Raw genomic sequence first — 24,587 nt, forward strand, 5'->3', positions numbered from 1 at the left:
ATTGTAAGCATCAAAGACTTCAATTAAACATGGTTTATAAGCACGGGCATGATGCCACGCCGGCAGTTATGTGCCACTATGACTTGCCCGAAGGGTTGCGCTGACTTGGGTCCCTATCAACGTGGAGATTGCTGCCCCGGGCCTGCCCAGCAGCCTTCCCAGGCTGAGGTACAGACACACGGCTCTACAGGTGATGCTTTGCTTACTTTGACTTTTACATTCATGGTACAAAATTAATAATTTACTGCCAATGGCTGAGGTTTACAGGGCTTCACTAGTTAGACTGGAAGAGCCAGGAGGTGCTGTTTTGCCCAGAAGTGGATTCTGAATTGATTTTCTTTTTTAAAGATTATACTGATATTTCTGTGTTTTGTCCCAAAGTACAGAACTTTCCTATTTTCCATGGATGTGCAAATCCAAGCTTGCAGCTATCCTTCTTTTCTTTGCCTTGCCTACACGCTTTAAATTTCATTGCATCTTTCCCCATTTTAGAAAGCAAAACACACACAAAACCAAGGTTTGGGTTGAAGAAGGGTAGAACACAATGTTTAATTACATTTAGCTTTAAAGGCTAGGAACGGTTGGACTTCAAGAGGTCTTTTCCAACCTGGTGATTCTATGATGTCTTAATCCTTTTATAGAAAAATTCCAAATTGTAAACCAAAACAAAATTAAGTCAAATGAGGAATTCCACCTTCCCCCCTTCCCCGGATGCCTGAAAACTGCTCAATATAACAACAACCCCAAACAGAAGTCGCTTTAGGCGCCTTGTCTCGGAGAGACGCAGAAGAAAACTGCAATAAGAAGCGTCACACGGGGAATTCGTCGATGTTTGGTGTGCTGCCTTTAAAATGAAAGGAGGAAAAACGCTAATCCCGTAAGAAAAGTCGGCTCTGCTCTCGGTGAGTGAGTGACAAAACGGCTTTTTTCCCCCGGTTCACTTCGGAGGTTCACTTCGGAGCCACCAGAGCCGCCGCTCGCCCCGTCCAGCTCCAACTACTGCTTTTCTCGGCGAAACCCTTCGACTCCAGCGTTCCTCGGGAATGAAAGAGAGTGACATGTTGGATAAAGGGGGGGGGGGGGTGGAGGGGAGGTGGAGGAAGGGCTGTCCCTGCGTTTACAGGGCGGGCTCTTTTTTTTCTCCTGCTCCGATCTATGGAGCCCGCCCCCTTAAATTGGCTCCCGGGAGCTCCCCGTCCACCAGCCCGACGGGGGGAGAGGCGGAAAGCGAGGGAGAGCAGGCAGGCAGGCGGGCGGGCGGCCGTCCCGTCGCTCCCAGCCCGTGCGCCCCCCGCGCATCATGCGCGGCCCCCGGCGCCCCGCGCCCCGCCGGACCCCCCGCCCCTAACGGGGGGCAGCAACGGGAAAAAGAAACCCCATACCCCCCACGAAAAAAAAAAATAAAGTAAAAAAGGAGGAGGGAAAAGAGGAAAGCAAGGCGGGCAGAAAAGGGGGGCGGGGAAAAAAAACCACCACCAACCCCCCCCCCCCCAAAAAAAAAAAAAAAAGAAAAAAAGGGAGGAAAAAGGAGGAGGAAAAGAGCAAAGCGGGGGCAGGCTGCTCTCCTCCGAGGACAGCGCGCAGCACCATGCAGCTGGCGCTGCTGGTGCTGGCATTAAGCACGCTCTTCATCGACGGCTTGAGACTAGGAGCGAGGAGGCAGAGGCTGCACCCCAGGCAAGGTAAGGGGATGCTCGGGGGGAGGGGGATGCTGGGCGGGGTGGGGGCTCGGCTTCCCCGCTCAGCACCATGTGCCTCTCTCTCTCTCTCCCCCCCCCTCGCAGCCCAGCTGCTGGAGAAGCTCAGCGAGTACGAGATCGTGACTCCTACCCGGGTGAATGAGTTCGGCGAGCCCTTCCCCGCCGATGCACACTTCAGGAGGCGGCGGAGCGCCGGCGCTGCCCCCGACGCTTGGGCGACCGCCGCCTCCCCCGAAGCGCACTACAAGCTCTCCGCCTTCGGGCAGCAATTCCTCTTCAACCTGACGGCCAGCTCGGCTTTCATCGCCCCGCTCTTCACCGTCAGCCTCCTGGGAGAACCCGCCGCCGAGCAGCGGCGCCTCTACGCCGAGGCTGCCGACACCGACGTCAAGCACTGCTTCTACCGGGGCCACGTCAACGCCCGCCCGCGGCACACGGCCGTCATCAGCCTCTGCTCCGGCATGGTGAGACCCGCGGCCCCGGCGGGAGGAGGAGCGGGGCCAGGGAGGCTGGGCGCAGGGGTGGGGATAGCCTTTCCCAACCCCGCGTGGGTTAGTCGGGAGAGGTGCGCGGAGGGGAGCGCTCCTCCTCCGGGGGGTGGGGGGGAAAGCTGCCACCCAGCGGGCACGGGAGCCCCGGGTGCGGCGGGGGGGCAGGGGGCAGGGCTGGGGGGCTGCAGGGCTGGGGGGCTGCAGGGCTGGGGAGCTGCAAAAGGCAGGGATGCAGGAGGCCGGGGGGCTGCAAAGGGCAGGGATGCAGGAGGCCGGGGGGCTGCAAGGGGCAGGGATGCAGGAGGCCGGGGGGCTGCAAGGGACAGGGATGCAGGAGGCTGAGGGTCTGCAAAGGGCAGGGATGCAGAAGGCTGGGGGGCTGCAAAGGGCAGGAGTGCAGAAGGCTGGGGGGCTGCAAGGGGCAGAGCTGGGGGGCTGCAAAGGGCAGGGATGCAGGAGGCTGGGGGGCTGCAAGGGGCAGGGATGCAGGAGGCTGGGAGGCTGCAAAGGGCAGGGATGCAGGAGGCCGGGGGGCTGCAAAGGACAGGGATGCAGGAGGCTGGGGGGCTGCAAGGGGCAGAGCTGGGGGGCTGCAAAGGACAGGGGTGCAGAAGGCTGGGGGGCTGCAAAGGGCAGGGATGCAGAAGGCTGGGGGGCTGCAAGGGGCTGAGCTGGGGGCTGCAAAGGGCAGGGATGCAGGAGGCTGGGGGGCTGCAAGGGGCAGAGCTGGGGGGCTGCAAAGGGCAGGGATGCAGGAGGCCCGGGGGCTGCAAAGGAGAGGGATGGAGAAGGCTGAGCAGTTGCAAGGGGGCAGGGCTGGGGGCTGCAAAAGGCAGGGATGCTAAACGGTAGGGCTGGGGGGTTGCAAGGGGCAGGGCTGTAGGGGTGCAGGACTGGGGTGTTGTGAAAGGCTAGGCTGCAAAAGGGCAGGGATGCAAAATGGCAGGGCTTGGGGGCTGCAATAGGCAGGGTTGGGGGGGGTCTGCTAAATGCAGGGCTGGAAAAGGTAGTCTGGTCCATGATCTCTCCTGGATGAGCATCTTCATCCAGGCTACTGCGTGTGTCTGTGGCTGGACAGGCTTTCCTCCTAGTTTCTGGTCATGCTTCTCAGTCTAGGATGGCTGCAGGATGTTTTTTTGTCTTGGCTATCTTTTATTTACCCGCTGAATCCCCAATTCATAGTCACGTGCAACTACAAGCATTGATGTCTTCTCATAAGCAGGATTTCACTGGCTGGCTGCCTCTCTCGGGTCCTTACACATGGGTTTAAAGCTTGTCTTGGGGAGAGCTGCTGTTTGAAAACCAACACAGTGTGATGGAGTTGCACTGAGGTCTCTGGCTCACAGCAGCACCATCTCCCGATGGGCAGGGGTGGCTTGGTAAATGTCATGAGCATAGGATGAGATCTGGTAGATCCCCCTCCTTTTGCTCCCTGCCTATGATTAGTACTTTGCTTTCCTTAATTTCCAATGGGACAGCTGCAGAGAGCAGTACAGCCTGGCATGGGTGCAATGAGAGCTGGAGTTCCAGCCCAGCCTTTCACAAGGATCACTGTAAAACTGCGTGCTTACGCACGTCTCTTGGTAACAACTCGTTTGGTTGGGTAGTCCAGCTCTGTGGTTTATCATCACCTGTAGCTGACTGCCTGTTCCTCTCTGGTCCCTCTCAGCTAGGCACATTCAAGTCTGATGATGGGGACTATTTTGTAGAGCCGCTGCTATCACTCGAAGAACAGGAATATGAAGAAGAGCACAATAAGCCACATCTAGTCTACAGACACCGGACACCTCCAACCAACTCTTCAGGGGACAGGCAGACTTGTGATACTCCAGGTACTAGTTTCGTTACTGCCCTTGATGACTTGGCACTTATGAAAGGGAACTGATTTACAGTAAAAAGCCCGTAGGTTTGCGCAGGGCAGAAGGGATGGGGAGATGAGGGACGCCTCTAGAAATGGTACCGTGTGTGCTGGGATGGGGCTCGTGGTGTTACTGCTGTCCCGGAGAGACCTGGTGCGCTTCTGCTTTCTAGTAATTGGTTATGAGGCAATTGCAGTCAGGAGAAATGTTTCCGTTTCATCGCTTCTGTAAGGCTGGCAAGAGATCCTTTGGACTGTTTTGCCTTAAATATCCCATGAGCCTTTAAATTTGCTTTCTGCCCTCCCTGTGTGCGATTCATAACCATCCTAATCTGATTTGTTCTCTGTCTGAAATTCTGTTTCTGTCCTTTAAGTCACATCCCTCTGTCTTGGTCTTGCTGTGCTCCTGGTCTGCCTTGCCCAAATCTGGTTGAGAGTTGCAATGTCTAATTTCTTTCTAGTGGAAATTAGAAAGTCCTAACACCAACCCTACAGTTCTTCCCTTATTAATCTTTTTCCGTCGTTTATTTTTAAAGACTGCTTTTTCCTTATGGCCCTTCCTGCACCAGCACCATCACCCTGACCTCCTCAACTCCCTCTTTCTAGTCTTTGCACATACGGAAGAGCACAAGCCTTTTTATCTCCACTTCACGTGCCTTGGTGAGCAATAGCCCCGCTCCCACTGTCCCTATTATCTGCAGTGCTCCTGCTGCTCTCTGCTTCTCTGACTTCCTGATTTTCACAACTAATCCTCTCCTTTGGCAGCAAATACCTAAGTTCTCTCTGAAGAAGTTCATTCCTGCGGTCTCCTGTTTCGCCTGCTGTTTTACCCTTCTCCTTTGGCCTGCAGCTAGATCTACAGGAGCTTAAAAGCCTAAACAGAGTAGACCTTGACCTTGACTGGCTTCCCTTGCGCGGGCTGCAAGCTGCTCGTGTGCTGTAAAGTAGGTGAAGTTGCTCAGGGAGTGAAGGTACCACTGGAGGAGAAGCGTGGTGCCAAACTTAGGCTGTGTTTAGCACACGTGACCCGTTTGGCAGCCGTGACTTTGGATCGCAGCCGTGCTGTTGAGCTGTTATTCTGTTCAGCTTGCACAGATTGCACTAAGTCAGAAGATGCTCTGGTGCTCTGTGACCAGCCAGAGCTGGTGGGCTAGCAACACGTGTTTCTTCTAGAAGACACGTGGATACATGTCCACATGTGAGCGTATGTGCTGGGGGACAATGGTACCTCTCACAAAGCTGTCGTCGTTTGTTCTTCCAAGGGTTGCTGCTGGACTATGCCATTCTGGTTTCTCTCTTCCAGCTGTTTCTGCTCCCTTCTTTGAGATCAGATGCAGGAGACTCAGAACAGTTGGAAAGAAACACGGAATCTGGCACATTGCATCAGTAGCCCTTGGAGGAACGGAGCAGCAGATCACAGGACTCGTTGAATCGAAGGTAGCTGGGAGGGCTCTGGCATTCACTTGTGGACTTTACTCTGTGCAGTTATAACAGTCTGCTGTATTTCACCCCAATGTACCATAGCTTCCATTTAGGATGTTATTCTTCTGGATCGTGACACAAGAATAATACTCCATCCCTGATATTACCTATATGGTGTATATCTCTTTCTTCTCTTTTCCAACATGCTTTGCATCTTGCTTGTCTTTGTTTCCCTGTTGTTCTCAGCTGCTTCATGTAGTGGAGGGAGAAGGTCTCACCTCTCAAATACAGGCTTAATGGTTCCAGATAGTTGTGACGTTCTTACTTGTCATCCTATTCTCCTCCCCTCCATCTCTCCCTCTCGCTTTTACCATTGTTCAAGTTTTTGAAAGGCAGTGCTGCTTTGGTCGTGCATGTTTGGTGAAGAGCCATGGTCACTTCATTTAAGGAGCAAGTACAGGGCAGCTCAGACAATGCTGAACCTTGGTGTTCCCTCAGGGTTACAGCTGGTGGAGGGAAGATGTCTCACAGGTCTTTGGAGCAGAGGGGAAAATGTGAAATCTAGCAGCACTCACCGTTTTGCATAGGGTGCATCTGTGACTCCTGCCAAAGAATGGTTTCATGAAAATTTGGGAGTCCGTTATATCTGTAGGGTGTCCAGCCTTTTGTCAGAAGAATGTGTGAAAAGGTACATTTGCTTTGCAGGTTTCTGGCAGGGATTGAAATTTGCTCGAGGAGAAAATTCATGCAAGGGAAGTCTGAAGTACCCACCCTGCAGTGAGCAAGGCAGCCCATGTTGCCGGGCAGTGGTGCTGTTAAGAATGGCTTTCTGATAGTCTTCTTCCTGGAAGTGATTAATAAGCAACATACTGGTGTGCCCTTGCCATGATGATGTAATTATAGACTTGCTGTAAATCTAGGGAAGGTTTCCCTTGTGAATTGACTGGCAGATTGAGTAAAAGCTTTCATTTCCAGCAGTCTCCCTGGTGTTGCTTTTAGTTTTCGGTGTCCTCAGGTCAGCTTAGAAAAACAGGTATTTGATTTTGTTAAGTTTTAATTAGCGGTCTCTGATACCAGTTTTGGATCCTCTGACATATGAGATACTCTGCAGATGTTCTGCGGAAAGATCTTTCTCCTCTGAACGCTGATGGATATTGAATGCAAACTGTGCTCTGCGTATGAACTTTCATAGCCCAACACTGGGGTCTCCTGGCAGTGCACTTCAGCCGTCTGGCGTATAGCTCAGCCACCGCAATAAAAACTTCTGACAGAGTTTTCCTTGGGGTAACGGGTTAATGTAGTTTCAGTCATAGGAAATGGTGCAATTTCTTCTCCTTCCCTTCTTCTAGTTATTACCGTGAATCAATTTGTCATCTGGTCGAGGATCTGGCAGAATAATTAGTTGTGTTTTACTGAATAGCCCTGACAGGATGAAGACTTGGCCAGGCCGATGGTGTGATGTCACTAGGTGCAGTGCCGCTACCACCCATCGCTTCAGGATAGTAAGCTCTTCCGATCCAAATTATTAAATATCCGCTTTTTTGAGGTGGAGGAGGAAGAGAAAAGAAATTCTGATCCTAAAAAAAGACAAAAAGGAAGTGGCTCATTGCAAAGCTGGAGAGTGGAGCTTTCCTGTGCCCTGTGGAGGAACAATCTGACTCCGACGATGAAAGGCACGTAGCTGCATCCTGCAGCACTGGGGGAAGCAGTGTCTGCCATGCCGGCTGGCTTTAGGGGGCTGGCAGCAGTTCTCCAACACCCTGTCCAGTCTGACCTCTCAACAGGAGCAGACCGGCAAAACCCTACCCACTGGTTTCCATGTGAACCCCAAAGGTTTGGTCTTGCAGGGAGATGTCCCTCTCCAACTGCCAACAGGACACTGCCTCTGGTTGTCACATGTGTAAACCACTTCAGGCCATCTCTTGCTCTGCATCTTGTGTCCGTTTATGCTGCCTCTCCTTTTTCTCATGTATCCCATGGGTTTTGTCATTGGTGTGTTTGCACATATGTTTTGGTTGTTGGCTTCTCTGGAGTTCTTTTCCAGTTTTGTTGGGTTTTGTGATAACTTTAGCCTTTTACTGAATCTTACCCAATCGTTCTGCTTGTTGGCCACCCCTTGTTCTGAGGCAGGTGTGACCTCCACCTGTCTGGTGGCACCAAACCACAATTGTCCTGTGGCCACGAATATAAACGCAAGAGTTAAGCTTTCTCATCTCCCCTCTTATGCTGTGTGCTCAGCTATTTAATTGCTCCCAACTTTGCAAATTCCTTGCAGCTTTTACTGTGACCCTAGCGCGGGACTCCCAGACGAACGCTTTTGGGCATCTCCTTCTTTGTTCCCACTGCCTCCACTTTGCTTTCCTCATCTGTGCTTTCCAGTTTCTTCCCAGCTTTGTTAGTTAAATGCTTACCTATTCTTGCCTCATTTTTCATAATTCTTTTATAATCAAGACCCATCTGTGGCTGAGATGAATAAATCAAGGAGTGGGTACACAGACAGTGCTAGCTTTTGCCGTGACTTGTTGCTGGTCAGCCGTGCCCATCCCGAGGCTCGTGTTAGACCTGAGCCCTGAAGCTGCACGTGAGGGTCTTGCGCAAAGTCCTGGCTCCTTAATGACAGCACTTAAAGTAGGAATATCCGCTGCAAGAAAAACTCCTCATGCAGAAGCAGCAATAACACTGTGATGGTGCCAAACTAGTAGGAAGATGATTAGAGTGGAAGAGGCCTTCCAGCAGTCCATGCTCTGGTGGTGGAGGTTTTGGAAGTGGGCTCAAATGAGTGCAGGACAGAGCAGATGTTACCTGCACGGAGTTGGCTGTGCTCTCACCTGTTGCTGATAGAGGTAGACAAGCCCAGTGACTCGGCTGCTGAGATTGCTTTCCGAAAACCACCAGCACAGATGGCCACTGGGTGCAGTCTGGAGGCTTAGCACATCCCAGGACCTGCCAGAAATGGATACGAAATGGTCTCAAATTTTCAACTGGGTATTTAGTTGCTAAAGCAGTTTCGCTACCCAGAAGGGGAACTGCGTGCCCCCAGGCAAAGCAAAGGTAAGGCTGAGGTACTCATCGGGCGAGGAGGAGAATAGAATTCTTGTGTGTGCAAGTTGTGTTGAGGAAGGTGCTCTAATAAGCCCAAACCAAATTGGCAGTGTGAAACAAGTCTCACCGCCAAGTTAGCGTGACACAGGTGTAATCAGTAATATGTCACTGATTTTCACTTGCATTAATGAGTAATTTGTAATAGATTACTCTTTCATAGTAACTTTAACAACCCTTCCCACTGAACGGGACGCTGGGGAGCTGCCAGAGCAGGGGATTCCTGCCCCGTGTCTTCAGCAAGCAAATGCCTGGTGCTGCCAGCTGGGTTGTTGCAATCCTGTTCCTGCATGATAATTAGCACCAGCCTGCTCAGCCCTCATATGGGGTTGTCTTGTCAGCTTCTCAGCCATCGGGCTGTGTGAGAAGTCATTGGTGAACCCATGGCACAAGCAGGAGATGGTCCTGCCGCTGTGTTCCCGTGTGGTTGGGAGGGGTGGCCAGGTTGAGATTGTCAGGGTGTGTGTTTGTTAATGTGTCATAAATGTCATGACTGGGGAGGTGACATGGGGGAAAAGTGGTGGGGGTCTGGCACAATAGTTAAAGCCTGAATTTGTCCGTTTCTATGTCACGTGGCCTCTTGTTGGCACAAGGTTGGTGATGAGCTCTTGCTCCTGCCTGAGCTGTGGTTGAAGGCCTATGCCCAGTGTTGGACAGAGGGGTGGTGGGGAATGAGGCCAGACAGGCCAGAGGTGAAAAATACTATACTCGTTCTGCAGACCATTTATACGTGTTACAATCTTATTTTACAGTAGTTTTGAGGCAGAAACTTTTCTAACTTATTTGTCTTGCTTCCGGTTGTGTCCTTGTTTTGGTTTTCAAGTCCATCACCCAATGGTATTTCACACTCTAGGTCTCTGGTTTCCAGGCAGTTCTTCAGGCAAATTCTGTACTGCTCAGCCTCATGTAACCATGGGGCTGCAGAAGATCTACAAGAAGGTTTTCCTAAGGCTTTGCTTCCAGGTCCTCGGACTCTTTTGAAATCGTTGAACTCTTTCAAAAGTCTTTTTAAGCTGTCAGCTTTGCCTTTGGCTTCAGGGTAAAACATGGACTTCATTCTTTCCCTCAGAAGAGTTTCTCATTTTAAGGAAGTGAATTGTAATTTATAGTCAGATAGTAATTACTTCAGGTTTCCTTCCCTCCCAAAAACAGCAAACGAGAGAGTTACGTCACAAGTCCCATATGTTAATATAATTAATTCTATTTCTGGCTTCCTATTGCGGTAATAGCACAGTAGCGGCCAACTAGTACTTGATCAAATGGGCCTGGAACACAAGCTTTTCCCATGCTGATTTGGGAAAGGGATCAGGTTGTAATGTTTGTGCCATCTACTGTGACACTGGCAAGTGAAACGAGGCATTAGACTGACCTCAGTTAAAAAAAAATTATCACAGCCAGTAACAGAGATCCCATTGACTGCGATTTAGTGTGAGAATTTCTCGATGTGAGTTATGAGCAAGGTGCATGGGGTTTGTTGTTAGTATTGAAAATGTATCAAGCATCTGTCTGGAAAGAAAGTTTAATTCCCTAACAGTGGAAGACCAAGATTGTGACTAAACAATTTATTATTGATTGGTTATTGTTTTGCAACTCAGATGTGGTAAGTGAATGGAGTTAAGTTGTTCTCCTGGAATCAAGGTGGAAGTACTTGCAGTTTTGCATCTACTTTTACATTCTCCGTTTGGACATCTGCTGAAGCAGGGCAGGTGGGGGAAGTAGGAAGGTAGCACTTGGGTACTTTCTATCTCTACCCCATGGCATATCCTAGTGAAAATAAACAGACTGACTGCTCTGTGGCTTCTCCTCCGTGCGCCCGTATTGCCATTACTGCCATCCCTGCAGCCAACTGCTACGCAATGTTTCATTCTTTCTAATGGGATATTTTTTTCTCATCTTTTAGTGAGCACTGGTACAAAGTTGTGGTGATCGTGGTGTTCTTGTTAGCGTGGTACCTCGCAGGTATCACTAGACAGGAGAGCAGGTGATTATGTTGGTGGACTTGCGACTCTCACGCATTGGAAGGTGTGTTAAGAGCAAGCAAACAAGCATCGGCGTTTGGGCACTTGGGTGGCTCGCCATGCAGAAGCCAGGTTCAGCAAGAGCATCCTCTAGAGCTCCGCAGGCAAACAGGTTCAGTTACTCCAGGCAGAGAAAAAGACAGCAGCCCTGGCTGTTTTCTTGCCGTGCTGAATTGCCACCAGCGTATACCAGTGTGTCTGTGGTATATACCTAGTGGGTTGCCCAACAGCCTGGCTCAGCTAAGTGTCTGCTCATAGGTGAAGCGCTGGGATGTGCTTCAGCAAACTGCCCAGCGCCTTGCGGTGTCAAGGTGGCTTTCAAGGGTATTTTGCCATGGTTTTTTTTAGTCATTCTACAGAGGTAGTTTATTTTTCTTCTTGAACCAGTGGATTATGGAACTGGTGTCAGGGATTTTTCAGCACTGTGACTTTCCGTCAGCCATACCTTAAACCAATTTTGTACCACCTCAATGGTCCTTTTGTGCCTTGTGGTTCTGGGGTGCAGCTACTTAGTTATTTTGTCTGTAAGATGATATTGAGTCATTTTTTGCCACATGCTCAGCTCACGTGTTACTATCTGCTTTCTTAAAGAGGAAATTTATTGTTTTGTTAATTAATCTAGTTTCTGTCTACTGTGCAAAATTTATGGCTTTCACGTACGGCTTTTTACCTTAGGCAGAAAAAAAGTTTTTTAAAGCTGGAATGCATTCTCACATACATTATCAGGAAGGAAAATGTCTAGAGTATGTGTGGTCTTTGGTGTTTGCATGTTAAAAAACAGAATATTTTCTTACTAAGTGAAGTTGATTTGTGCAAACTGCAAGTCTTTGGTTCTCAAGCGTTCTGATTCCTGCAGCAGGAAGAAAGGCAGCATCACCCCTAAAGACACAGGTGGCTTCAGCATCACCTTGAGCTTTGGCACATCCGAGGCATAGAGTTTCCGTAGCTACAGGCACCAAAGGCTGCAGCGGGACTGCTGGTTTTTGTATCAGTGGTGCTTCATGCTGGTCTAAACTGTTCCTGGCTCTATCGCTTTGCTTTCCGGCCACGGAGTATTTTCACATATTACAAACACAAGTTCCAGGCTCTGGGCTTCATGCAGGGGAATGACTTCAGCAGCAGGTGCTCCCAGACATGGACCTTTTTGAGGATCTGAGTATTGCTCCAGTTGGACAACTAGGAAGCCGTTTGGGAAAGCAGGCATGCAAAAATTCAAAGTGGAGGAAAGGAATCGAGTGTGCCTGGGTCAGGAGGGCTTATGACCTGTTTGTGCATGCTTTAGTAGCAAAAAAACCTTTTTTGCAGAAGCCCAGTATTTTGATTCTCCTGCAACAGTTTGGGAGGGGACTCTTGAGCCCAGATTGTTTCCTAATTCAAACGTTTCCCTTCTTTGTATTGCTCTAATAGTGGCACCTGTAAAAGGTCTGATATTTTATAAAGGTTTTCAGTGGTTCCAGTGGCCGCTGTTGTACCAGCTGCAGGCAGCAAATTCCGGCCAGCTGGCTGGAGCTGGAGCTTGCACTGGATTGTTCAGGCAGGGTTTGCTGGAGTCGAGGGAGGCAGGTCGCACGCTGCCTGCCTGCCTGGGGGGAGCTCACCTGTGTTTTGATCTGCTTTATAGAGGTCTGCAATAAATAGTTAACTTGCAAACAAAAGTTTTATCTGTACAATCGGATCAGGGTAGGTATAGGAGTGTGATGGGCCAACCACCGAGGAGCAAACTTTGTGTTGAAAGTCCTAGGTCACGCATTCAGAAAAGATATGGTGGTGAGTTGGTTTGAAAGGACCATGTTCCTTTTCTACCAGGGGGAGGTTGTTAATGTTATTACCTCAAGAAACAGTTCAATTTTCCCCTCTCTTGCTCTCTCTTTTATGTCCTTTTTATTTTCCCCCTGCTATGTGCAGCTCTCATGAACTTGGAACTAAACTGGAATTGCTTGCATTGTCACATGTCTTATTTAATTGTGCAAATTGCTTTCTGTTCCAGGGACAAGTTAATGTAGAAATGGAAAGGATTAGAACTGTTGGGATAAGCGATCGCTCTTTCTTTTAATTTTTGGTTTTAGCATAACAATAGGTACTATTTCAAAAGCAGTTCCTGACTCTGCCCTGTCACCCTTTCCTGAAAGCAGAGTAGTCATGTAGGGCCCGAGTTTCCCCTGCCCTATTCCTTGGGATAAACCCAAAGTCCATTAATCGGCAGGAATCATCCATAAATCAGCTCAGTGGGCTCTGGGCTGATGCTTCTTGCGCAAGCAAAAATAAATGGCATGGTTTGGAAGATGCCATCAGGAAGGAATACCCCTGTCAGAGGATTGGTTCTCCTTTTTAAGTCCCACATAACAAAGAAGAAACAAAGGAAAAATAATGAACATTTGCCTCCAGGTCTGTCCAAAGACAATGCAAATACCATAGACTGTCTTAGGAAAGCAAGCAGTAAAATGAACATTATTCTAGCCACCTCTTAAATGAATAACAGCTGTTGAATCAGTGCATAGGCTTGCCTAGTACTTGATATATTATTGATCTGTAGTTTGCACAGTTTTAAAGTGTTTCTCTACTCACTAACGTTTTGGTTTTTCTGCAAGTTAAAGACAATGTTTTGTTCCTTAAACCCATCCAATTACTGCCATGTGCAGGTAGATGTTTCTCAGGTCATTTGCAAAGATTGAGAGCTTGCCAAGCAAATAATTTTCATTCCTGATTTCTGATAATATATTAACACAACTTGGGGGGGGAAAAGCAAAACCAAGTGGAAAAATATCACACCCTTTTTTGGTGTTGTGTGTGTCAGTAGGAAGCTGTCGCTGTAAAATAGCACTTTTCTTGTATAATGTGAGAGATTTTCACTTCTGCCTGATTAAACGGTGGCATGCAACACCATTCTGTTGTGTCCGTAATTACGGAGCAAAGGGGTATCAGCAGCATCAGGCACATGGAGTACTGGCAGTGCCTGTATGCACCTCCTGTTACTGCTGGTGGGGGTTTTACGGGTGGTTTGAGAGCAGTGCACTGCCATTAGTGTTTAATTTTTTACAGGTGAATGTGTACCATCTCTGAGTGTAGTTATATGCAAGAAAGATGGGTGAAGATAACAGTTCACTGCTATCAAAGTCCAGGAGTGGCTTTACATTCAAGGCATCCCCGCTTGCTTGTGCTTGGTTTTACAGTAACTAGGCTGGCAAACAGACTGTACGTGACTTGTCCAAATAGCATGCAGTGAGTGGTGGAGTGACTTCATACCTGGAAAATGTATGTTGGTTTTTAAAGGGGTGATGTGGCTGACTTGGTTTGTGCTGGACGGGGCAAACGCGCTGGTACTGTATTGACCCTTGGCAATATTAGGTTAACGATTGGATTCGATGATTTTAGGGGTCTTTTCTAACTTAAAGAAATCTATGTCTCTGTGACACCGTGCCAGGTCTCTGCAACAAAAAGAAAGGTCATTTTCCCTCTGTGCTATGGGTTTACCTGGCTGTGTGGGGCTCTGGTTCTCCTGTGTGGTGGCCAGGGCTCTTGGGACCAGACCTGACATTTCACATGGACCTCTCTGGTTTTTGGCTGGTACTTTTTTTTTTGACAACAATAGCTGCAGGATTTCAGTGCAAGCCTGGTGAATGTCAATTAATTTCCTTTAAACACCTCCTGTGTACGGATATCTCTTCAAAGAATCCTTTGCATTTCCTTCTTCTTTTGCTGTCTGTCAGACTGGTCAGAGGAGGAGACGCCTTAGCCCTGCGGTTTTGTTTGGGGCTCTGTGGAGCCATAGAAGTGGATGGCGCAGAGCTCTGCTCTCGCACTGCCTCCTTGCCTTCAGCCTCACTCGACCCTGTTGAGCATCTCTTCATCCTTAACACATTTTTCCTTGGGCATCTGCTTCTTTTGGAAATTAGTTGTTTAAAAAGGAAATGTAAGTGACTGGCTGAAGGTGCAGAAAGGAAGGGAGCTGGCTGACAGGCTGAGGTTATAGCACTTTCTCTTTGGTCTGGTCATCTTCTCACCTTCAATTTATTTGTATGCTTAGTTGGCTTCCCATGCTGATTGGCACTGAGCGACTTGGGATAATGTCACGGTTGCCCATGAAGCTGTGCCAGCGTGAGAGCACAACCTTGCCAACACAATGGCATTGATTAGTGCAGAGGAACTAGGGCAATCCAATTATAACCACAAATGCCATTGGCTTTCTCGAATTCTTACTCAAATAACTGTGGACTCTCTGCTGTATTAAGGTGGTCCGGACTATATTGAGACAAGGGATGTGTATGACTTAGGTAATGCAGAGTAAACGAGATTTAATTCTTAAATACTCTTTTGCCTATTTAAGATAGGGGAAAAAATAGTATTATGCAGATGGGTAGAAACTGGCCAACCCTCTTAGCCTGCCTTGATTTCTGAAAATGTAATTTGTAGGGTTTTTTTGGTTTTGGTTTTTTTTTTTTTGGAAATTATTACAAAATATCCCGAAAGGAAGCTACACAGGAAAAATAGCTAAAAAGTTTCCTATCACTTTAATCTTGCTTAAGCATTGAATATTCCTTTGTTCCCCTAATATTATGCTTCCTCTAACCTACTCAGTGGGTCCGATAAGGAAACGTGATAGTTTCACCACCATGACGAACTTAAACTAAAGCTACAAAGAGCGTAAAGGTTGTAGCCTGGAGTCTTAAATGAGTAGTTCAGATCTGGCTTTATATTAAATGCAGAAGGGAACAGTCTCTCATGGATGAATCACATTCAATTAGCTACTTCCTATGATGAACTGATTAAAAATTAAGTGGCATCAAATAAGACTGATTTTGTTCTTACATTTAAGTAATGCTATAATTACATACTAATCAGATGGTAAATCTTAATTGTACACGTTCCATATGTTTTATTTGCCTGTTCTCCCTCTTCGCTTTGTCGTCTTTGTATCAGCATGGAGTATATTTTCAGGCTGCTTTTATGTTTGGCCTAATTGAATATCAAAAGCAGTATATGTGAAACTTCCTGAATTCTATTCTTTAGCCAGTGGCAGCTGTGCTATTAGATGACCTTTACCATTCCCGTAGCACAGAATAATAAAGGGAGGGGGGGAATTGAAGCCCAGCCATGTTATTGTTTGAGACAGAAATAAATCATATATAATTGCTTTGCTATGAAGGCCAAATCCTGCCGTCCTTCATGCCTGAGTTAGAAATACAGGATTTGGACCTTTGTTTCCTGTGGTTTCCTGGCCACCTTGGACGTGCCCAGAATCCTCACGCTGCCGCTGCGGTGGCTAATTATCATCACCAGGCTCACGTCGTGTCCAACTGAACTGCAGCCTAGGCTCTATCAGACAACAAACCCGCTAACTCTTGGTTGAAGTAAAGAGGCATTTTCACATAATTTACAAGTAGTATTAACTCTGTTCACTCCAGAATGTGTTTTTGTCTGCTTTTTAATTGTAGATCATGAACACAGTCACAAAAAGAACAAGCGGAAACACTGGAGAAGACAGTGGGCAGAAAGTAGCATATTATCCGACATGGAGATGTTAAAACAAAGCCTGGAAGTGAATTCGTTTTCTGCAGATAGCAACAAGACTGGAAATGGCAGTGAGAAGAAGAGCCACAGAAGAACAAAGAGGTTTCTTTCCTACCCTCGGTTTGTGGAAGTGATGGTGGTGGCTGACAGCAGGATGGTGGCCTACCATGGTGCTAATCTGCAGCACTATGTCTTAACTTTAATGTCAATAGTGAGTATTCAATTAGAGGGAGTAGATTCATCCATGGATCATTTCCTAGTGGTCACAGAGTCTCCTTTCTGATGCAGTCTTATGTGATACCACCAGTTTGCCTCAGCGAAGCATGGGGATCATGCTAGGATTCAAGTAAAGCTTGGTAAAACTTGGCTGAGAAACACTGGTTGGAGTCTTCTTCCTTCCTAGAATCATCACATTTTATAACCTTTCCCATACCTCTCCTTTCCAGCTTTCCAAACCCCACGTAGCACAACAAGTGTCACTGGCCCTTTAGTTCACACGCTGTACTCTTTATTTAGACCAGTGTGAAATGGCAGCTGAATTAAAAAGGTGCTTCAGGGACTGTGCCTGCCTAAGGGACTGATGCCAGTAGATATGCGGTTGCCTAACTCCCCTTGCTGTTGCATGGAGAAGCCTGTAGTCATCTTGGTCATCATAGAATCATAGAGTCATCAGGTTGGAAAGGACCCACTGGATCGTCGAGTCCAACCATTCCTAGCATTCCCTTAAACCATGTCCCTAAGCACTTCATCCACCCGTTCCTTAAACACCTCCAGGGAAGGTGACTCGACCCCCTCCCTGGACAGCCTCTGCCAGTGCCCAATGACTCTTTCTGTGAAGAATTTTTTTCTGATATATAGCCTGAACCTCCCCTGATGGAGCTTCAGGCCATTCCCCCTTGTCCTGTCCTCAGTCACTTGGGAGAAGAGCCCAGCTCCCTCCTCTCCACAACCTCCTTTCAGGTAGCTGTAGAGAGTAATAAGGTCTCCCCTCAGCCTCCTCTTCTCCAGGCTAAACAACCCCAGCTCTCTCAGCCGCTCCTCGTAAGACTTGTTCTCCAGCCCCCTCACCAGCTTCATTGCTCTTCTCTGGACACACTCCAGAGCCTCAACATCCTTCTTGTGGTGAGGGCCCAGAACTGAACACAGTACTCAAGGTGTGGTCCCACCAGTGCTGAGTACAGAGGGAGAATAACCTCCCTGGACCTGCTGGTGACCTCATTTCTGATACAAGCCAAGATGCCATTGGCCTTCTTGGCCCCCTGGGCACACTGCTGGCTCATGGTCAGTTGGCTGTCAACCATTACCCCCAGGTCCCTCTCCTCCGTGCAGCTCTCCAGCCATTCTTCCCCCAGTCTGTAGCACTGCACAGGGTTGTTGTGCCCCAAGTGCAGGACCCGGCATTTGGCCTTGTTGAACCTCATCCCATTGGTCTCGGCCCAGCAGTCCAGCCTGTTCAGATCCCTTTGCAGAGCCTCCCTACCCTCCAGCAGATCCACACTTCCTCCCAGCTTAGTGTCATCTGCAAACTTGCTGAGGGTGCACTCAATGCCTTCATCCAGGTCATTGATAAAGAGATTGAACAGAGCTGGACCCAGTACTGAGCCCTGAGGAACTCCACTTGTGACTGGCCTCCAGCTGGAGTTAACTCCATTGACCACCACTCTCTGGGCCCGGCCATCCAACCAGTTTTCAACCCAGGAGAGTGTGCACCTGTCGAGGCCAGAGGCACCTTTAGTGTACTGCTAGAGTTGGCTTTCCAGGCTGAGGACAAGCACTTTAGTAGCTACGGGTACTAGGATGCAGTAGTGCAGTTCCTAACTAGGCAGCCCTGTAGATGCCTAGAGACTGGGAGTGAATATCCAACAGAGTTGTGTAATTGGAGGGATTTTCATCCTGTTACAGGGTAGAAGTGCAATGAATATGTGGTCTAAGAAATGCACACGTGAAAATGGGGCACTTGAGCATAGGTTGCTTTTGTCAGTCTTAGTCGGTGGTCATTGTATCTCAGGGCAGAATGACCCTGTAATTTGGTGAAATGTGTGTCAAAGCAAAAGGAGATGTTGGGTTCCTGTGATACCAGCAGGTTTCTTTCATTCTGAAATAGTGCTTCTGGCAGGAGGTCTCTCAAAAGTATCATCAGAGCATGCAGCAGGGCAAAAAAGCAGCTCTGGAGAAATGGTTGCAAAACAGAAAACGTGCTTGCGTAGTCTTATATTGCTTTTTTCCTTCAATGCTAGCAGTAATCCTGAATATTTCTTTTTTAAACAGGTGGCTTCTATCTACAAAGACCCAAGCATTGGAAATTTAATCAATATTGTTATTGTGAAATTGGTCGTGATACATAATGAACAGGTAACAGAAGTGGTTTTCTTCTCTTTCTGTTCGACACTGGCATTTGTAAAGGGCATTGCGGTGAATAATTAAAATAACTGCTTTACATGTATTGCTTATTAGGATGGTCCTGCAATATCTTACAATGCTCAGACAACATTAAAAAACTTTTGCCAATGGCAGCAATCCCAGAACCACCCTGAAGGAAGTCACCTTCAACACGATACAGCCGTGCTTGTTACCAGGTATGGCGCATATTCTCATAAAATCTGTAGCCAGGCGTGCGTCAGAGGCTGTGAGTGTTCAATATATGCAGCTGTGGGAAATGTTGAGGGTTCGATGTGGGTATAATAATATTTGCAGTGTGGGAGCAGTGTAACTGCGAGCAGAATGGAGATAATGTTTCCACTGTACCGGTAGATGACTTTGAGAGGTTCAGGACTGTCCAAGGTCTGCCGATGGGTTCAACGTAATATGAAAGGCTCTGACTGTAGTAGTGAGTTGGTTCAGACCTCGTCTGGGCGTTGTGGCCAGCTAGCATGAGAACAACCAGTAGAAGACCAAGAATTGCTTTTGAATGTTGTTATTGTTGTGCTTGTGCCTTAACTCACTGCTGCATTGAAAATTAATGTGTCAGGTCTGTTCTGCTTTCAGACAGGATATTTGTAGAGCACACGACAAATGTGATACTTTGGGTAAGGAAAACCTTTTCTTTGTCTTTCAATAGCTTTTTTTTTTTCTTCATTAGTTGCCTGTGCTGAACCATGGGCAACATTTCATTTTCTGTCATAAACCTCTTTGTTCTCTCCTAGGTCTGGCAGAGCTGGGCACTGTCTGTGACCCATACAGGAGCTGTTCAATTAGTGAAGATAATGGACTGAGCACTGCTTTCACAATAGCACATGAACTTGGCCATGTGTATGTTTTATGTAAATACATTTACATTTAAATAGCCCACGATTTACACTAGCCAGCCAGGCTAGGGCTTGGTACTAATTATTTGAGAGGAGATATAGTTGGGTAGGGGATGCATCACCAAGGAAAATTAAGCTGTAATGTGACTCTGGGAGTTGTTTGGGGGTGCTTCGGAGCCTATTTGATAGCAGCAAAACCAGCAGTCCAACATCTTGAGTAGCCGAAGAAGCCTCTAAGCAATGGAGGAGACCTAACAAAATGTCTTTTATTACTGCATCTCCTCACAGCTACACGCAGATGTCAGCGGGATCTGCCCGAGCCAAGCCACTGGGAGCAGGCAGAGTTTTGGCTGGGGCTGGGAGGTGCTGGGTGCCTTGGGGAGGAACAAGGCAAGGGGCACGGGCATGTCTCATGTGGGCTTTGGGAATGAAGTGTCCTTCAAGAGCAGGTCCTCAGCCTGCCCCAGCTCATCCCACCACAACATGTGCTGCTGCTGGGGGAAAGAATTTACCAAGGGTGCCTGGCAGGGGATAGGGATGTGTGAGTCCGGCCCATCTCCTGTACAGTTTCACAAAGGGAAATCTCATCCTGCGACACATGCCCAGAAGGGATGCTGTCATTCAAGACACACCTCCTCCACTGGAAATTTCTTTTCACTGGTTTTGAGCTTTTTGAGAGTGGTAGTGAAAAAAATAATCTTGGATCACATAGTCCTTTACCTGCTGGTTACAACTCAGTCTCAAACCACCTCATGCTGGGTTTGCAATGGGGGTTTGTAGGTATGGGATGGATGAGTGCTCAGGAACAGATCTTTCTTTGTTTTAAACTCCCTTTTTCTGCTCAGAGAGCTGGCTGAGACGGTCTATTTTTAACCACAGTGGTATTTGTTTAAATAAGATTTCCTGAGAGAAAGTCCCTGAAGGTTTGGTGTTCCCCACACCTAACCTGTGGCTAATTCCTTCACTAATGCTGCCCCAGAGCTGCCAGAGGGGTTAGCGGTGCTCCAGAGCAGGAAATGCCTCTTTGCTCTTTTACAGGGAACAGAGTAGAAGGTGGTTCATTGGAAGTAATCTTAATGGGATATAAACTCCCCAGCCTTCGAACGCAGGATCACACTGGGTCATTTCCCCTTCTCCACTTCAAACAGCAAAGCGCTTTAAACCGTTCTGTCTCCATTGGCGTATTTACCGCATTCTTCAATATGTCATGTGCTGCAAACTTCGCGTGGGTTTCTGCTGATATTGATGCTTGGTGGCATTTTGTAAACCTACCACATAAAGTAGAGAAGCCAAGTCTATCCCAGTGTAGCTCTATTTAGGCAACAGCATGAGGGATCAGTTTGGCCCCAAGGTATTCAACGGCGTTAGCTGTTTTGCAGCCACCATAGGGTGCTGGCAATGTACATGAGGGACTTCGGGCACCGGTGGTCAGTGGGCTCAAGTGCTTCTTCTCCTTCAGAAACTTGGCACTTTGGCTCAATTCCAGAGAATTTGCCATTTTTATGAAGGTGGGGCTGGACTCCAGCATGCTTGCGGTATCACAACCATTAGCTGAAAAGGAAACTACAGCTGGAATTGGATCTTATGCCAGGCTCCCTCACAGACTTGTCTGGCTAAATATATGCAGTCACGGTGTGGAGAGCTTACCAGGGTGCTGTACCGCACACAAGCGCTAAGAACCTGTTTTGAGCAATGCTCGCTGGCACTTACGAATATGTGTATGTTAATACTTTTGTTCTGTAGTATCTGTCTGTAGCATGTCTGGGAGAAATTCTTGGGTTTGCTTACATTTAGTTCATGCTGTTGCTCTTGCTATGCTAAATACTTGACATTTGCCACTTAATTGACTCTACTTTTCGCTGCTGTATTTCTCTTAGGTTTAACATGCCACACGATGACAATCATAAATGCAAAGAAGATGGAGGTAAAAATCAACAGCATGTCATGGCACCAACGCTGAACTTCTACACCAATCCCTGGATGTGGTCCAAGTGCAGTAGGAAATACATCACTGAATTTCTGGAGTAAGGCCTTGCATATGCATGTGTTGGGCTGTTTTCACGTGTGCATGCATTCCATGCGGTTCATCAGGTAGTCTGAAGTCCTAGTGTGCAGCATTTGGAGGAGATCAGAGGGATTTGTGTGTGCACGCATCCTTTACATAGAGCAGGAATGCACCTCTGGCATCCAGTCCCTGCCAGTTCAGCCTCATGATAAGCTGGCAAGGACCAGCCTCTCTATGGGGAAGAATAAGTCTTTCCCCATGGATATTGCTGTTAAGGAATGCACGTTATCCTTGAACCTGAAGAGTGACTTTTCCAAGCCCTGTGGCCCAGATATGGAGCCGTGTTTTAGGAGGCAGATTGAATCTGCCTTTCTGCTCCATAGGTCAAGATAAAGCCTTGGCACTAGTCCATGATGCGAACACTGTTCCCGGAGCCCGCGGGTCAGTTTGACGCACAGCGGTCACCCATTTTGTTGTGGTACCTTCCCATGTGTTGCAATGGGGAAGAAAACAAGAGCCACAATGGTGTTCTGCCAAATCCTTTGTCCCTCGGGCAGTTCTTCTGCTAATCAATGGTTTTCTTGCTAATGCGTACCAGCGCTTGCTCGGCAACTAAATATAGATTGTGCACATTTGGAAATGCTTTGGCCAGAGAGATTGACTGCACAGTGGTGGACAGTCATTAGCACAGCATGGGGGTGGTGGTCAATGGGTAATGCTCCCTCCTGCACTCATGTGCTTGAGTCTGCAGTAGCTGCTGTAGGACGTGTTAAATATGGCAGATGTGGTGCACATCTGCCCTAAGGCTGATGGGTAAACACCTAATGGGTTGTAGTTGCATCGCCTCCTGTTTAACACCGTTTCTCTGCTTTGTGTTATAGCACTGGTTATGGGGAGTGTTTGCTTGATGAACCTTCATCAAGAACTTACACACTGCCTCAGCAGCTCCCGGGGCTGATTTATGATGTCAACAAACAATGTGAGTTAATTTTTGGACCCGGATCTCAGGTGTGCCCCTATATGGTAAGTGAAATTCCACACTTTTGGGTTTCCTGGTGTTGCCAGGGCAAAATGAGGCCTCGTAGGGTCGGATAAATGGGAGGCTCACAAGCTGTTGGATTATTATCAAGCTTGTGAGTTAATGATAAATCATAGGGGGATGATTTCATAACAGATCTTTTATTTGGTAAGGCATGCAACACGTATTTATTTAATATCTTGATCTCTTCAACTACTTAAGCAGATGCAGTGTCGGCGACTTTGGTGCATTAACATTGATGGTGCGCACAAGGGATGTCGTACACAACACACACCTTGGGCTGATGGAACAGAATGTGAGCCTGGAAAGGTCTGTAATATTTGGTGGTTTATGCCTCATTGTTATATTTCCTAGGACTCAGGCTAAGGATATCAGTTGAAATAATCCTGTCCCAATGGCTGGTTGTGCACAGCAAGGGTAGAAGCCCAGAGCAGCAACGTGTGTTTTAAGCCTGGGTCAACTCTATCCCAGATTATATGATTGAAATCGGTTGCTTGGCGCAACATTGTTTAAAGCAGGTATTCCTTCTGGTGTGCTTATCTTCTGAAATTAATGCCCTTGAGTGAACTCTTGAGCAAAACTTTGCAAAGCTTCTCTAGGCTTTTATTAGAAATTTCCTGTGTGATGAGAGCAATTAGTAGCTTTGCATAATATAAGCTTGCCATCTGGCTTCTCATCTTGACAACTTCAGAGTAAAATATAGAACTGGTTGACATTTTCTGTATGGAACAGTCTTGGAAGTAATTCATAGCAACTTTTGATTTCCATGTGCAGTGTTGGTTTCTGGCTAACATTGTGGTTTCTAGTATAATTATTTAGTTTTTAGTTGTCCAGATCTGGAGAAAAATAGTTGAAAAGATTTTTCTTTTTCCTTTATTGGGTTACTGATGGTTTTGAAGAAAAATGCTAACAAGTTTTCATCATTTCTGTCTGAATAAAAATGTTCTCCATCTGTGTCTAGTAAAAAATGCATGATGTTACTCTATAAGAGGTATAGCTTAAAAGTTTGCTTTTCTGTCTATTAATGATCAACAGTTAAAGTTTTCTGTAGAAAAAGTCAACTTTTTAATTCGTAGTCTTTCAAATGTATTTTATTAACAATTTCTGGATGCTATTTTAGGTACAATTTTCCATACAGGCTGTGAATCTCCTTGGTAGTTAATCTTCTGTTGCATGTGTCTGAGAAGTCATTCAATGACACTTGATGGACTTCCTTCAAGACAATGGGCATAATATATCAATTTGCCTTCCTTAGGGAAAAGTGTAGTCAACACGTTTGTTTTAGTTGTTCAGAATGCACTTTAGAGATGTAGTAGGAAATGCTATTCCTGTCCTACTCCTTGGACACAGTGGTACACCAATATTTAATGTTTTTATGTCAAATCCCCTGCTTTGAGACCGAGGATAAAGCTTGGCCATCTGTAGAGCCAGTGTGACCTGGGACCTTGTGGAAGCTCAGAAATAACTATTTTCTTAAAATTCCAGAAATCTGGGCTGCAGTTTTGTTCTGACAAACCTGCCATAACCCTCGGATATGACCAGAGCGATGCGCAAACAACTGCAGTGGAGCGGATTAGCACCTCCTCAGAGTTATCCCATGTCATGCAAGAGGCAGTGTCCAGCTGCATGGCTCTTAAAAAAGACTGTATAAGCAAAAACATTTCAGTCCACGAATTCAGACAGTTTGACAAGTTCAAACAAATTAGAGAAGTGTGACCTGAACCTCTCAGCTGAAAGCAGATGAGCTCTTAAGGAAAGCTGATGCAGTCCACTCGTGTTCAGACATTTGAACGTATTCTCACAAAAAATCTTTACAGGGTAATTCTTGTAACTGTATGTTGGTCTAATTCAAGCTTAAGATTTGGATTGTCAAACTCTCTCCTCCTCAGTGTTTACTTGGGCTTGTAAAGTGCTGAGGTGCAAGTCTGGAGTGCTTTTCATTGGAATAAATCACTGGTTTGGTACTGTGCTGTGGCCAGGAGCCCCATCAAACTGCTGCTTGCTGACTAATGCCTTGCCTCCAGTCTGCATGTTTAAAGCCTGTGATATATGGGTTGGCAGATGGAGAAAATACTGTGCCATTTTTTATGGAGATATCTTTGGAAATGAGGGAGCCTGAATAGCTAAAAAAAAAAAAAAATCTAGCTAAAGCTACTGGGATGTAGATTTAACCAGGCTCTAAATTTATTCTTAGATCAAGGA

The 24,587-nt window shown here is 47.2% G+C and overlaps 1 protein-coding gene across 5 annotated transcripts in view; it reads left to right on the plus strand.

Moving 5' to 3' along the window:
* Positions 1 to 1,523: 1,523 nt before the first annotated feature.
* Positions 1,524 to 24,587, plus strand: part of ADAMTS9 (ADAM metallopeptidase with thrombospondin type 1 motif 9) — an 85,342-nt gene continuing 62,278 nt past the window's right edge. For 3 of the 5 annotated variants that reach the window (XR_008451610.1, XM_054076225.1, XM_054076227.1), the window contains exons 1-11: positions 1,524 to 1,682; positions 1,785 to 2,164; positions 3,861 to 4,023; positions 16,021 to 16,307; positions 18,365 to 18,448; positions 18,551 to 18,672; positions 19,082 to 19,122; positions 19,240 to 19,345; positions 21,219 to 21,365; positions 22,228 to 22,369; positions 22,587 to 22,694. Coding sequence is in view for 4 of the 5 variants with exons in the window: in XM_054076225.1 (XP_053932200.1) it covers positions 1,589 to 1,682; positions 1,785 to 2,164; positions 3,861 to 4,023; positions 16,021 to 16,307; positions 18,365 to 18,448; positions 18,551 to 18,672; positions 19,082 to 19,122; positions 19,240 to 19,345; positions 21,219 to 21,365; positions 22,228 to 22,369; positions 22,587 to 22,694 (1,674 nt within the window). In the remaining variant the exon portion in view is untranslated. Of the gene's footprint in view, positions 1,683 to 1,784; positions 2,165 to 3,860; positions 4,024 to 5,352; positions 5,487 to 16,020; positions 16,308 to 18,364; positions 18,449 to 18,550; positions 18,673 to 19,081; positions 19,123 to 19,239; positions 19,346 to 21,218; positions 21,366 to 22,227; positions 22,370 to 22,586; positions 22,695 to 24,587 lie in introns of those variants that run through there. The other 2 variants (XM_054076226.1, XM_054076228.1) reach the window with 2 other exon arrangements.

Source organism: Cuculus canorus, chromosome 11, assembly GCF_017976375.1.
Source record: "Cuculus canorus isolate bCucCan1 chromosome 11, bCucCan1.pri, whole genome shotgun sequence".
NCBI lineage: Eukaryota > Metazoa > Chordata > Aves > Cuculiformes > Cuculidae > Cuculus > Cuculus canorus.